The sequence below is a fragment of the Miscanthus floridulus genome, chromosome 8 (assembly GCF_019320115.1).
Source record: "Miscanthus floridulus cultivar M001 chromosome 8, ASM1932011v1, whole genome shotgun sequence".
In the NCBI taxonomy this organism is placed as follows: domain Eukaryota; kingdom Viridiplantae; phylum Streptophyta; class Magnoliopsida; order Poales; family Poaceae; genus Miscanthus; species Miscanthus floridulus.
The window spans coordinates 41,506,180-41,521,781 of NC_089587.1; the positions used below are offsets into that span (position 1 = coordinate 41,506,180).

The 15,602-nt window shown below is 47.7% G+C and overlaps 1 protein-coding gene across 1 annotated transcript; it reads left to right on the forward strand.

Moving 5' to 3' along the window:
* Positions 1 to 5,292: 5,292 nt before the first annotated feature.
* On the forward strand, positions 5,293 to 6,486 carry LOC136471748 (trans-resveratrol di-O-methyltransferase-like). Its single transcript, XM_066469504.1, has 2 exons — positions 5,293 to 6,084; positions 6,187 to 6,486. Exons 1-2 carry the CDS (start codon positions 5,293 to 5,295, stop codon positions 6,484 to 6,486), a joined length of 1,092 nt encoding a protein of 363 aa, XP_066325601.1.
* The last annotated feature ends 9,116 nt before the right edge of the window (positions 6,487 to 15,602 follow it).

Sequence of the window (15,602 nt, forward strand, 5' to 3'; positions counted from 1 at the left end):
AGACTTAGAGGCGCGGAAAGAGAACATGAGGGTCAGAAGCAAGGTCATATCTCCTGTCGTGCATTGAGCTCAGCATGGTGGTTAGGACACGAACTGCGTCCCCAACCTCCGTGTGGACGCTCCCCCATTCCCTATCCTCTGCTGCTTCATCAAGGGCAGCCACCCGGACCAGAGACAGGGACATCCCCGCGCTGACCTCAAGCGGCGCCGACCTCTCTAGAGTAGCTCCTCTAGTGATAGAGGGGGCAGGTGATGCAGACACAGAGGCCTGCCCTATCGCCACATCCATGAAGGATGCCTCGGGTGTGCCCCCTTCCATCCGCCCTACCGCGGACATGGCCACCTACACGGATGACGGCTTTAGCTATGCCACCTTCGCCTGCGATGTCGAGGACACGATCGGCCGCGCCGAGCCCACCACGGATGCCCTGGACGCGCCCTCCTCTACCTGCTCTCACATGGGCGCAGCCATTGGCTGTGCCTCCCCGGTCGATGCCTTGGCTGCCCCAACGCCACTCACACTCACCACTAGCACGGTGCCAGCCAGCTCCTGGTGTGTTTGCCGGAGGAGGATCTTTTTCAAAGCGAGCCACAGGAGAGTCCCACGTCATTCGACGCTGCAAGGGACATGGCGGTCTGTTCGCAGCAAAAATTTGTTAAGACAAAAGGATGAAAAAACTCTTGACTCACCCTGACGCCATCATGCGAGGATGTTTTGGGGCTGGCTTGATCGACCCCGACTGCTCCTCGTCGGCACGTTGCCGCTTCGAGCCCTCCCTCGGCTCGGAGGTCTCGAACGAATTAGAATGGCCGTCTCCCGCTGACTCCAGAGGCACCACCGAGGGCTCAGACGGAGCGGGGCGACCTGTTTCCGTCGGCTCTAGGTCCGCAGTTTAAGGCCCAGACAAGGCGAGGCGGCCTGAATCCACCGGTTCTGAGGCCACCGTCGAAGGTCTGGATGGGGCAGGGCATTTTGATTCTGCCAGCTCTGGGGGCGCATCCTCCCCTTCCTGCCCCATGGCATGCCGCAGGAAGGGCCCCACCTATGGTGAAGGTGGGTCTTCATCCCCGGTGGCCAGATCATCCCACAGGATGGGCGACATGGAGCCGTTATCCTCCTCCTCCTCTTCTTCTTCCTCCCCTTCTTTCGACGAACCTTGATGCCGCTTTCCTCGCTGCAGCTTCGCTCGCTGCTTCGACCGCTGTTTCTTCTCCTCATCATCCTTCTTCTTCTTCCATTGTTCATCCATGGCATGGTTCACCAACCTCACAGTCGTGTGCTCTAGCAGTGGCATGACAGAGTCCCAGAAGACTAACCCTGCCGGTAGCTCGATGAAGCCCACGTCTGGCCACATCATGGGATGCCCTAGGATTAGGACCACGACGTCGTCCTCCCCCGTGGCCTCCTTGATGCGCTGTGTGACCTCGCTGTCGTGGAGCAGCCCCTAGGCGAGCATCGTCCCAACGAGCTACGCGTCAGGCATCATCCCGTACAGCAGGGGCGCCACCCACCTCGTGTGATACCCCCCGATGACGCTGGCCCCATGGAGGCCATGGGTCCTTAGGAACATGATGGCCTCAAGGAGGTCACACATCCTCTTCTTCTCTTTGACAGGTGGCCCCCATGACCATGACAATGGTACCTCTTCGACCAGGTGCCCGGAGAAGATCGGTAAGGGAGCGGTAGGGTCATTCTTCATGTAGAACCAATGCGAGTGCCATCCCTTGTTGGATCTAGAGAGCTAGCAGGGCATGTACTCGATCGCCTGCTGCCCCCAAAGGTGGATGCCCGCGCATCCCATCGGCACTGGGGTCTCCCGGCCTCTCTCCTTCTTCTTGATCAAGGAGATAGAGAAGAAATATCTCCACAACTCGAAGTAGGGCTCGATCCCTAGGTACCCCTCGCACATCACGATGAAAGCCACGATGTGCTGGATCCCATTAGGGTTCAAGTGATGTAGCTTCATCTGATAGTGGTGTAGCAGACCCTAGAAGAATGGGTGGGGAGGAACCGTGAGTCCACGCTAGTGGAATAGCGTGAAGGAGACGACTCAACCATAGGGCGGCGCCGGCGCATCCTCATGGCTGGGCACAAGCCACTCTGTCGCATCAGTCCTCCCACGGAGAAGACCATGCTTGATGAGGTCCTCCATCCGTGCATGGGTAACATCAGAGTGGTACCACGAATCCATGGAGGATGGAGGCTGCTGCAAAGAAGCAAAGGCGGCGGTGGAGAAGCGGAAGCTATAGATCTAGAGCTCCGATGGCAGATTAGCAAGAACGGTAGATCTAAATGGCGGCCTTGGAGAAACAGAGAAGGTAAGGCTATGGTTTTGGTATGCAGAAACATGAAGGGGGAGGCAGCTATTTATAGGATAGAACGGGGTGAGAAGACGAACCGTCCGCTTAGGTTCACGTGCCCGCTGCACCACGTCACGTCATCTCCCTCCAAAGATCGTGCGCACGCTATCTCTGGCCGTGCCCTCAAAGGATACGCCTCCAAGAACCATCGTAGGTAAGGTGGGATACAGAGCTGAAAACACTCCTATGGCCCATTTAAGACCAGGAGTTAGAAGGCTGGCCCACCAATAGGTTCACAGCTGCCCCGGGGCACCCTTAAAGCGAGGGGTGGAAAGGGTTGGGCCCACTAGGGGCCAGTACCCGGGTATACGACATCTTTCAGGGCACAAACACGTTTCGTTAGGGCAAAAGTGGCTTCCCTATGATTACAAGTCATCATGTAAACAAGGGGAATCATACCTCATCATTGGCTTTGATCACCAACAATGATGAGGTAATTGAACAAGAAAATAACTTGAATTCACATCCTTCAATCAATTCAGTTAGGAGGATCTAATTATGTGGACTCTTCACAATGACCCACACAGGGGAATCATACCTAGCTAGTCCTTGGCTGTGACCAACATTCCCAAGGTAATTGAACAAAATAAAATCACTTTTATTCACATGCTTCAATTCAGTTTGGAATTAATTATATTCACTCAGTGTTGCAACTAGTAGAGGCACATACCAGAGAGATGTCTGATTAAGCACAACTAATTTGTTTCATTATTTAAGTCAGTGTAGAGAGAGCACTGCCTGATTATGTAATAAAGTGGCAGCTTGGGTAGTGTACTTCTGCTCATAGCGTTCATGTCTTTCTTCACATTCTTTGTTAGCGTGGATTGCTATTGTAAAACTTAAGCTTGTTCCCCGATAGGATCTGTGGATTTGATGATTGTATCTATATGGTTTCTTTAATATGCTATTTAAGCTTCGTTTAAAAAACATTATGAAAATGCAATAACATCATAGGATGCAAGAACATTCTAACGGTGAATAAATGGTCATCAATGCTGGACCAAACTATTTATCAGTGGTGAACTATTAGTCATTAGCACCGAGTTAATGCTTGAGCCGGTATTTATGAATTCCTCATCACTGTCGGATTACACCACTGACCGGTGGTGATCAATGCTCATCACCACTAAAGTGTAATTCTGACCGGCGGTGACCAAATGCTCATCACCGCCGGATCATGTTGTAAACCGAAAGCGATTACAAGATTATCAACGCCGGATAAAACTTTGAACCGGGAGTGGTTATGCCATTATCATAGCTGGATCAAACACGAAACTGGCGGCGATAGTGTATTATCACCACTTGTTCTGAACCAGCGGTGATGACCATGGCCATCATCATCGATATTTCACCGTCGAGGCCCAAAACCGATGGTGATGGGGGGTTTTGGCCCAACGGTGATGACCTTTCTATAGTACTGCTCTATTTATAGAGTGGAGGGGAGTGGGAGTGTGGGACCATAAATCCTTGTGAAGGCTTTCACCTCCCCACCATTAGATCAAACTGCCATTCCACAAACATGTAGGATTAAAGGAAAATGTGTTAGTTTGCATGGGGTTGAAGGACCCTGTGAAGACCACCATGGCTTTGGCCAACCTCCATTGAGGGGTGGGCCTAACCCCTTTGGTGTGGCTGTTCCTCAGGTAGTACACATCACAGATATGAAGTTTCATCGAAGTTGGAGCACCGATGTTCTGGATGTGGGTCCAAGGATCCTTGTATGCATCCATTTGGACCATAGATTGTGAGCCGACCTTCAATCAACGATGGATAGCATCAAGGGTTGTTCTTCTTTGGAGTGGACCAGGTAGGAGGCCCAGGTGCCCATGGCCTAGGTTGGATGACCCTAGAGAGACCAGAACGACCCCCTTGTGTGCCCACTTTGGCCCATATTTTGCTCATTGCCTCTTGCAAAGGTTAGTTCTCTAAATATTGAAATTTGAACTTTATTTGAATATGAAATGTCATGAGCTTGTTATATCATTCACATATTTCTGACATAGTGACGGTCGGAATTAGGGTTTAGTGACTATCAACACCAAGTCATATGGGTACCAATCAGTGTATTCTTGGATGCCTTCCCAAGTCATGCTTCATTTGATACCAGTCAGTGAATTCGTGGATGCCTTGCCAACTGGAGTTCTAATGGAAAATAGTTGGTGAACTCTTACATGTCTCACCAACTCATTTTTAAACAAACATCGGTAGGTGAATTCCTACATGCCTCGCAAACTCATGTTTTCATTGGTTGGTGAACTTTTGCATGCATTTCCAACTCATGCTCTAATGGACATAAGCTAGAATCATGTTTTAGTGGATACCGGTCAAAGGATTCATGTATGCCTTCCAACTCATGCTCAAGTGTATCTTAGTTGGTGAATTCATTTATGCCTTGCCAACTCATCCTTTATGGACAATGGTTAATAAATTCTTTAATCCCTTGCCAACTCACATTTTAGTGGATACCGGTCAAAGGATTCATGTACGCCTTCCAACTCATGCTCTAGTGGATCTTAGTTGGTGAATTCATGTATGCCTTGCCAACTCATCCTTTATGGACAATGGTTAACAAATTCTTTAATCCCCTGCCAACTCATGTTGCAATGGTCATAGTTAGTCTCACCAACCCATGCTAATGGACACTAGCTGTGAAATAATTATTCCATATCCTCACCAACTCTCCTCCAACTACTACAACTGTTATGCATTAAGGCACAACTTGGCATTAGGTCATTGCATGCATGAGCCTGATAGGTGACAAGTGGCACACGGTGTGTTGCATGAGCATGGCCCCTTTACCCTATGGAACGAATACACCATGGTATGAGGGTATGCGAAGCTCCAAGCCTATAAATGAGACCCTTGACCACAACTTCAATTCACAAGAAAGAATCCATATCCTAGGTAAGAGGGACAAAGAAATTTGTGCTCATGGAGGCCTCCTCAAGATTGGAGCTTGAACAAGCGCATGCTGAGCTTTGGAACCTCACCTTTAGCTACCTTAAGTCCATGGTGCTTGAGTGTGCGGTACAACTCAACATCCCCAATGTTATTCACAACTTTGGTGGCAGTGCCTCTCTACCCAATATTCTCTCTGCCATCCCAGTTCCTGAACATAGGAGGCCCTATCTTCCACGCCTCATGAGGTTTCTTGTTGTATCAGGCATTCTTTCCTTTGATTCTCCCACCTTAGGGGAGGGTATGTACCAACTCACCCCATTGTCACGCCTTCTCGTGGATGACACCCACATCAATGGGTGTGGGAGCCTTGGGCCATTTGTGCTCTCCCAAACCACAAAGTACCATGTCTCATCAACCACATACTTATCTGAGTGGTTCAAGGGTGAGGACGGGGTGGGGCCTATGGCTGCAGAGATGCCATTCAAGATGGCTCATGGCACAGGCCCATGGGGTGCCCTGGGGCGTGACCCACAATTCAACAAAGTCTTTAATGCTGGGTTGGGATCTAATAGTCGGCTTGTGCTAGACTTTGTTGTGGCCCAATATGGTGATGTGTTTGATGGCATAAGCTCACTGCTCGATGTTGGAGGGGGGGACGGTAGCACAGCGAGGGCCATTGCAAAGGCTTTCTCACATGTCAAGTGCTCAGTGTTGGACCTCCCAATTGTTATTGCTGACATACAACCGGGTGATGGCTTGGTTGACTATATTGCAGGTGATATGTTTAGCTCAATCCCACCGACTGATGCTATTGTGCTTAAGGTATGTATTTATAACGATGCATCACAATTGGAATCTGGTCTGGATCTATTTTCTTAATGTTAACCTGAGTACCTAATTGGTTGATTCTTCCTCTTACCACAGTATGTGCTGCATGACTGGAATGATGATGACTGTGTCAAGATCCTAGATCAATGCAAAAAGGCTATACGTTCTTGCAAACCAGCTGGAGGAAAAGTGATAATCATAGATACAGTAGTTGGATCTCCTTTGAAAGAGATGTTCGAAGCGCAAGTCACATCCGATTTGTTGATGATGGTGATAGCCGGGGGTAAGGAGCGTGATAAGCAAGAGTGGCACAAGATATTCATGGAGTCAGGATTCAAGGACTACAAGATAAGGCCAGTTCTGGGATATCTGTCAATCATCGAGCTGTACCTGTAGAAAAAGAATAAGCGTTATTAGCTAGCTAGGGACAAACATGTCCGAACAAGGGCCCTGTGATCCATTTGCTTGCAAATGCCCACCTATTCAGTCTGTTTCACAAAATAAGTTATATGTATGCCTCAATGGTTTATTGCCAAATAATAAGGGCCTAGTTGCATGGCCACAGATTTGAGAAACTAAATATGGTGTTGAAATAACTCCACTTTCTTAAGTTTTTGTTCTTTGAGCTAGTTGTAATTGCTTTTACAGTTTATTATTACCCACATATTGATCGATCACGCATAACCATATCTCGAGGTCATCGACGTTGGGCCCGCCGGCCTGGCACTGCCCAAGCCCATATTGAGCCTGACCCATTGCCGATCCATGTATGCAGGCTTTGTTCGGTTAGTGAGGATTCCAGCTAGGAATATTCCGGCTCATCTATGGTTATACAAATTAGACATGCAAATCCATCTAGGAATAGTTCCAGGCCACCAATCCCTACAACCGAACAAACCCTTTATTCATTTTGGAGCACCTCATTTCGTGGCTATGCCGAACCGAGCAGAGGAATGATGCCGGCTCCACGTGCGTGCCTCACCAAGCAGGGTGGAGCCATCGATGAACTAGGTCACATAGTGCAGCAGCATGCCATGATCCCTCCCGCACCACTACAGGAACTGCTGGCTTCCCCGAGTGCCAGTTGCACTCGGGGAAGGCCCAGTTGCACTCGGGGAAGCCTTTCCCGAATGCAACACTCGGGGAAGAACCTCCGGCTAATCCTCCAGCGGGAAAGGCGCCTTCCCCGAGTGTCGAAAATCGTGCACTTAGGGAAGGCTTTGCCGAGTGCCGTGCTGGCACTCGGGGAAGACTTGACGCTGTTGGGCGACGGCCGACGCCGTTTTTTTTATTTTCTTCCCTGAGTGCAACACTCGGAAAAGATTTTTGAATTTTTTTTAAAATATACTTTGCCGAGTGCCGCAGTTCAGGCACTCGGCAAAGAAATTTGTTTTTTTAAAAAAATCCCTCTTTCCCGAGTGCCACAGCACAGGCACTCGGGGAAGCCACCTCTAAAATTCTTTTTTTTTGTTTTTTGCTTTTCCATGTAAACAACAAAGCATATATATATATATATATATCACAAACGACAAATCAACACCAATATGTCACAAACCACATTTATATATCACAAACGACCAAATTTGTCCAAAATCCACAATATATTACAAACCACACGTTCAAAAGTACACACTATTCCAAGTTCACAAGTTCAATACATAAAAACGACTCCGAAGGCGGCTCACGGCGACTGTGAGGGGTGGGACGCCCCAGCGTGCGATCCCGGCGACGGTCCAGGTGGGGATGGCCCGACGTGCGATGCCGGCGACCCTTCGACATGGTTCGACGCTACCCCCGATTGATGCTGCAAAAAAGAGAGGAGATTGCACATGAGTGACAAGATAAAAATGTAAGGAGTGTAAAGAAAAGTTGAAAATTTCGGCAGCACCTCCCCTGCACGGGGAGGTTTCCAAAACCTGCAAGAAAAACGTCGGCACGAAGGCCGACAACCACATTTCCGGCACGAAGGCCAACACATCAATAAATCCGACACGAATGCCGACATATCAACAAATTTGGCACGAATGCCATCACTAGGTTTGACACTAAGCATGAGCAAATAAAGTAAAACATCCGTACTCATACTCGCCGGGACGGTTCGTATACCTTGGGCGTTGGCGGGACGTGCACGCGGAGAAGATGACGCCGACAACGGGACGGGACGTGGCGACGGAGGCACCTCCTCCCCTTCTCCTCCTCGGCCTCCTACTCCTCTCCTCGCCGGCCTCCTCCTCCTTCTTCTTCCTCCTTCTCCTCCCCTTCCCCTTCTTCTTCTCCTTCTTCTTCTCCTTCTTCTTCCTCCTCTTCCCCTTCCTCCTCCTTCTTCTTCCTCCTTCCTCCTCCTTCCTCCACTTACCTCCTCCTTCTCTGCTCCCTGACCAGCGGCAGAAGGAACGGCTGGACGGTGCAGAAGGAAAGCACGGACAGGACGGACACGGGACAGAAGGAACGGAAAGGATGGCCGGGGGCCGGGGGGGGCCGGGGCGGGTGATAGCGCCAGGCCGGCTTGGCCCTCTCGGGGATGCCCAGGGCAGGGGAGGGGGACGCGCGGCCCGGATGGCCCCCGACGGCAAAGGGACAGGGTGCTCGCAGGTGGGGTTGCCGCCGCCGTCTCGGGTCGGGGGAGAAGGAGGGGAGCACGGGGCGGGGCTGCTGGGGGGCTAGCTGCGACGAGGCGGGCGAAGGGCGTGGGGGGGAGCACGGCTGCGGGGGCGGCTGGCCGGGTGGCGTGGGGGGCGACGGGGGGCGCGCGGGGCGGGGGCGAGCGTGAGGCGTGCGGGGGGGGATGGGGGCGACGGTGCGCTGGTGGCGCGGGCGGCGAGCGGCCGTGGCGGTGGCGCGGGGCGGCGAGCGGGCAGCGGCGGGGTGGGTGGTAGCGCGTACGGGGCGGGCGGGCTGGCGGGCGGCGTGCGGGTGTGGGGTGGCCGGGTGGGTGGCCGGTTAGGTTTAGATAAGGCCTGCTGGGCCTTTTTTTTAAGTCTTCCCCGAGTGCCCTGTCCTAGCACTCGGGAAAGGGCCTCTTCCCTCGGGGAAGAAATTTTGTTTTTTCTGTCTAATTTTTTTTGTGAGGCCTTCCCACATTATTTAAAACTCTCTGTTCAAATTTGGGACAATTTTGACTTTTTTTTGTTATATTTCGTTAGTTTTTTTCGTTTCGTTGAATTTTTTTGAATACTTCGAATTCGAACTGCAGGTGCATGAAATAATGGAATTTGGTGATTCAAAAAATTATATTAATGATATTTGGTGTATGTTGAGGCCTTATCCAGGAACTCGCATGAAATGTCGAGCATCTTGTTGATGTAACATGACGAACAACTTGCGGGAAAAGTGTATTTAAATTATATAAAATCCGAACGAAGTCCGAAAATCACGAAACTTGTCTAGGCATTGTGTTATCGCATGTAGAGGCTATGATAAAAAATTGAGAAGGTTTCGAGCAAGTTGCAACATCGGATGCCTAAAACCCAGACATCTCCGCATGTGATCACTTGTATAGGCATGCGGAGATGTCTGGGTTTTAGGCATCCGACGTCGCAACTTGCTCGAAACCTTCTCGATTTTTTATCATAGCCTCTACATGCGATAACACGACGCCTAGACAAGTTTCGTGATTTTCGGACTTCGTTCGAATTTTATATAATTTAAAAACACTTTTCCCGCAAGTTATTCGTCATGTTACGTCAACAAGATGCTCGACATTTCATGCGAGTTCCTGGATAAGGCCTCAACATACACCAAATATCATTAATATAATTTTTTGAATCACCAAATTCCATTATTTCATGCACCTGCAGTTCAAATTCGAAGTATGCAAAAAAATTTAACGAAACGAAAAAAACTAACGAAATATAACAAAAAAAGTCAAAATTGTCCCAAATTTGAACAGGGAGTTTTAAATAATGTGGGAAGGCCTCACCAAAAAATAAGGCAAAAAAAAAAACAAAAATTCTTCCCCGAGTATCTTCCCTGGCACTCGGGGAAGGCAGCCTCTTCCTCGAGTGCCAGAGAAGGCACTCGGGGAAGATTTTTTTTTTAAAGTTTTAACGGCGTGGGCGGGGTGGACCGTCAAGTAACATGTTTCTTTGCCGAGTGCCGATCTTCCCCAAGTGTTGCACTCGGGGAAAAGGGCCTTTGCCGAGTGCTGCTCTTTACCGAGTGCCAGGATCTCTGCGGCACTTGGGAAAGCCTCTCTTCCCCAAGTGCAACACTCGGGAAAGATTCTCTTTCCCGAGTGCCCGATTTTTAGCACTCGGGGAAGCCAGCAACACTAGGGGAATTTTGCCTCTCCCGTAGTGCACCTATCTCACTTCTTTAGTCCATTCTTCAAACCCGTGTCAGATTTGTTGTGTTGTGGGCCGAACACGGCATTGTTGTAGTCATACACCAGCAGCGTGGAGAGTTGGAGACTGGGAACTCGTGGCTGGTGCTGCCACCTGGCGTCATCCATGTTCCGAGGAGGTGCAATTTCTAGGAGAGGATTATTTGTGCAGTCAGATTAAAGGACAATAGGATGCTACTAGAGAACAGACTTTAGAACGATGTCCCAATTTAGTATTAGCCTCGGCATTTTTTGCCCCCGGGACTAAAGGACCCTTTAGTCCCGGTTGGTAATACTAACCGGGACTAAAGGTCCCTGTCCAACGGTCGTCCGCGGGGCAGGGATCTTTAGTCCCGGCTGGTATTACCAACCGGGACTAAAGCTTTTAGTCCCGGTTTAGGTTATGCCCCGGGAATAAAGATTAATCTTTAGTCTTGGTTTGGACCCCTAACCGGGACTAATTATCCCGGCCTATAATTCTGCTCAATTCTTCCTCCCCGAGCCCGAGCCATTCCATTATTCAAACTCACTGCCTCTGTTCTTCAGCTTGCTGTTGTTCTTGCACTCTCCCCCTCCATTGGTGTTGCTCTTCGATTTTGGAGGTAACAAACTTAATCCTCTTATGTTTTATCAGTAGCTTATCTCATTTTGCGATGTAGATGCATGTGTAACTTTATATGTTGGACTTTATTATGATTTTATATGTCATTTTTAGCTCAAAATCACATGATGATTTGCATATATGTTTGGATAAACAAAAGTTAAATTAGTTCATCAAAATCACACCTCGCTCGTCCTCGCTGGAGCACGCGCCATCCTCATCCCCGGTGGCTTATGTGATCTTAGAATTAATTTTTCCATGAAATGAAAAACTTAGAAAATTGTTAGAAAATTGTAGAAAATCCGTACTAGTTGAACTTGCGGACCGTGTTCATCTCGGCGACCATATTCTCTGCCGAGCGGTAACGGACGTCAAGGAGGAGCTTTGATTCTACAAGGGAGAGCGGCAACGGTCGTGTAAGACCGTGTTCCCTTTCTCGTAGAATCGGAGCTCTTCCTTGGCCAAGTACGGTGCCGTCCGGTGGAGAAATGCTCGCCGAGATGATCACGTAAGCAAGGTCAACTAGTACGGATGGTTATTTATTGAAACATGTTTTTGAGCTATAATTTGATGGATATTTGAAAATATGAAATTTACACTAGTTTGCAAAAATAAGTATAGAAAGTAGATGACAACTGTTACCGGATCCTCGGCCTCTCGTTCGGTTGCGAAACGACTGAGGCCAGAACTCCCTCTCATTATCTGCGGCAAGTGTAAGCAGAAGATTGTGATGGAGTACCGAGTCAAGAGACAGGGACCCAACAAGGGTCGTGTTTTCTACAAGTGCCCGAATCGCGATGTGAGTTTCTTACGCATTTTATAATTATGGCTAATTGACCTGCTTTTCTTGAATATTTTTGACTAAATATTTTTTGGCTTTAATTTCAGTGGGAGGGCAATGGATGCGATGGTTGGTACTGGGAGGAAGATTATGCTACATACGTGCAGAATTTGGGTGCGCTTGAGGTAGCGGCTGCTGCTGATGAGGCAGTGAGCCAGCAGGAGAAGCTTATTGATATTCAACAGAAGAATGATTTGTCTGTTTTAGTTGCGTACGATCACAAAATAATTATGTTACTGAAGTGCATTGTAGTTTTAGTTTGTTTAGTGATAGTTGGGATTGCTTACGTTGTAGCCAGGCTTAGTTAATTAATCAACCGTGTGTGTGTCATTTATGTTGTGTAATAAAATACTTAATTATGTTCAAGGTTTTCATAATTTGTCATGTAATACAGATTATGTCACGCCATTGGATGTACAATGCCGATCGCCGCTCCCAAGACTTTATAGAGGGCTTGCACTATTTCTTCGGTGTGGCCGAGGCAAATAAGCGGGATGGTTTCATATGCTGTCCATGTGCCCTATGTAAGAATTTAAAGGAATATTCAAGCTCAATGAGTCTTCATTCACATTTGCTTAAGTCAGGTTTCATGTCAAACTATATATGTTGGACTAAGCATGGAGAAAGCGGGGTCACGATGGAAGAAGGTGAAGGAGAAGATTTAGACATTGATGACATTATTGCTCAGTATGGTGCCTTTGATGATACTACAATGGGGGGAGATGAAGAAGAGGTAGCGGTAGAAGATGATCTCGGTGATGCTCTTGGCGATGCCATTCGTGATGCACAACAAGAATGGAAAAGTGAAAAAGAGAAAGTTAAGTTGGAGCGCATGCTTGAGGATCATAGGAAGTTGCTATACCCGACGGCCGAAGAGGGGCAAAAAAAGCTGGGTACAACACTGGAATTGCTACAGTGGAAGGCAAAGAATGGTGTATCCGATAAGGCATTTGGGAATTTATTAAACCTTATAAAGAAGATGCTTCCGAAGCCAAATGAATTGCCCACCACTACGTACGAAGCAAAAAAGGTTGTCTGCCCTTTGGGATTAAAAATCCAGAAGATACATGCATGTCCTAATGACTGTATCCTCTACCATGGCAATGAATACGAGAATTTGGATGAATGCCCGGTATGTAAAGCATCGCGGTATAAGATCAGGCGCGATGATCCCGGTGACGTCGAGGGTGAACAACGTCCTAGAAAGAAAATCCCTGCCAAGGTTATGTGGTATGCTCCTATAATACCACGCTTAAAATGTTTGTTCAGAAATAAAGACCACGCAAAGTTGTTGCGGTGGTATAAAGAAGACCGTAAGGTAGACAATATGCTGAGACACCCAGCTGATGGGTCCCAGTGGAGAGCGATAGACAGAGAATTTTCAGAGTTTGCAAATGAGGCTAGAAACTTAAGGTTCGCCTTAAGTACAGATGGTATGAATCCTTTTGGACAGCAGAGCACTAGTCATAGCACTTGGCCAGTTACTCTATGTATCTACAACCTTCCTCCATGGTTATGCATGAAGCGGAAGTTCATTATGATGCCGATCCTCATCCAAGGTCCGAGGCAACCTGGCAACGATATTGATGTATATCTGAAGCCATTAGTTGAAGAACTTCTAGTTTTATGGAACAAACCAGGTGTACGTGTCTGGGATGAGTACAAACAAGAACACTTTGACCTACGAGCAATGTTGTTCGTAACCATCAATGATTGGCCTGCTTTAAGTAATCTTTCAGGTCAGACAAACAAAGGATATAATGCATGCACACATTGTTTTGATGACCTTGACAGTATATATTTGAAAAGATGTCGAAAGGTCGTGTACCTTGGCCATCGTCGATTCCTTCCTTTGAATCACCAAGTAAGAAAGAAAGGGAAGCATTTTAAAGGTAAGCCAGACCACCGGAAGAAGCCTCATAACCGAACCGGGGAAGATGTACTCGCAATGGTCAAGGATGTGAAAGTAGTATTTGGAAAGGGACAAGGCAGTGAATCTGTTCCCAAAGATGCTAATGGACATGCACCCATGTGGAAGAAGAAGTCCATCTTTTGGGAGCTACCCTATTGGCAAGTCCTAGAGGTCCGCAACGCAATCGACGTGATGCACCTGACAAAGAATCTTTGTGTGAACCTGTTAGGATTCATGGGTGTGTACGGGAAGCCAAAGGATTCACTTGAAGCACGCCAGGACTTGCAGTGTATGAAAGAACGAGACAACCTTCATCCAGAGAAGACAGGTGATGGACGTCATTACTTAAGTCCTGCTAGCTACACGCTTAGCAAAGAAGAGAGGGACAGCATGTTCGAATGTCTAAGCAGCATCAAGGTCCCATCGGGATTCTCCTCCAATATAAAGGGTATAATAAATGTGCCAGATAAAAAATTCCTAAACTTAAAGTCCCATGACTGCCACGTGCTTATGACGCAATTGCTTCCAGTTGCTTTAAGAGGAATTCTACCTCCACATGTACGTCTAGCCACCGTGAAGCTATGTGCATTTCTCAATGCAATTTCTCAGAAGGCAATCAATCCAGTGGAACTAGCTACTCTACAGAATGATGTGGTTCAATGTCTTATCAGCTTTAAGTTGGTGTTCCCTCCATCCTTCTTTAATATCATGACACACATCCTAGTTCATTTGGTGAAGGAGATTAGTATTCTTAGACCTGTGTTCTTACATAACATGTTCCCCTTCGAGAGGTTTATGGGAGTCTTGAAGAAATATGTGAAAGTCCGTTCTAAGCCTGAAGGAAGCATCGCCCAGGGCTATGGAACAGAGGAGGTCATTGAGTTCTGTGTTGACTTTATTCCTGACATTGCCCCGATTGGCGTTCTCGAATCACGACATGAGGGGAGACTCAGTGGTAAAGGAACTTTAGGGAAGAAAACATATATCGGCATGGAAGACGATTATTTCAATAAAGCACACTACACAGTTCTTCAGAACTCGTCATTGGTGCATCCGTACATCGAGATACATAAGGAGTTCTTACGATCCAAGTTTCCAGGGAAGACTGAAGCTTGGATTAGGCGTCAGCACATGGAAAGTTTCAGTGGTTGGTTGCGAAAAGAATGTCAAGGCGATGACAATATTGATGAGCAACTGTATTTGTTGGCTAGGCAGCCATCGTGGCATATCCTCACGTACCAAGGGTACGAGATAAATGGGAATACATTTTACACAGTTGCCCAAGATAAAAGGAGCACCAATCAAAATAGTGGTGTTCGCATAGATGGCACAGATCCAAATGGGAATATACAAACATATTATGGCCGCATAGAAGAGATATGGGAACTAGACTACGCACCTAATTTTAAAGTCCCTTTGTTCTGGTGCCAATGGGTGAAGCTGACCGGAGGAGGGGTAACAGTCGACAAAGAGTATGGAATGACAACAGTAGACCTCAACAATATTGGATACAAAGAGGAACCATTCGTCCTTGCTGCCGATGTGAGTCAGGTGTTCTATGTGAAAGACATGTCTACAAAATCAAAGAGAGGAAAAAACGAAGACATCAACTCAATGATCAATGAGCCAAAGCGCCACATAATTCTTTCTGGGAAAATAAATATAGTAGGAATTGAAGACAAGTCAGACATGTCAGAAGATTACGAAAGAAATGTCCGAATTCCACCCTTCATAGTGAAGAAAGATCCAAGCATCATGTTAAATGATGAAGACACTCCATGGTTACGACAAGATCATAACCAAGGGTCATACGTCAAGAAGAAATTCACTGTTGTGC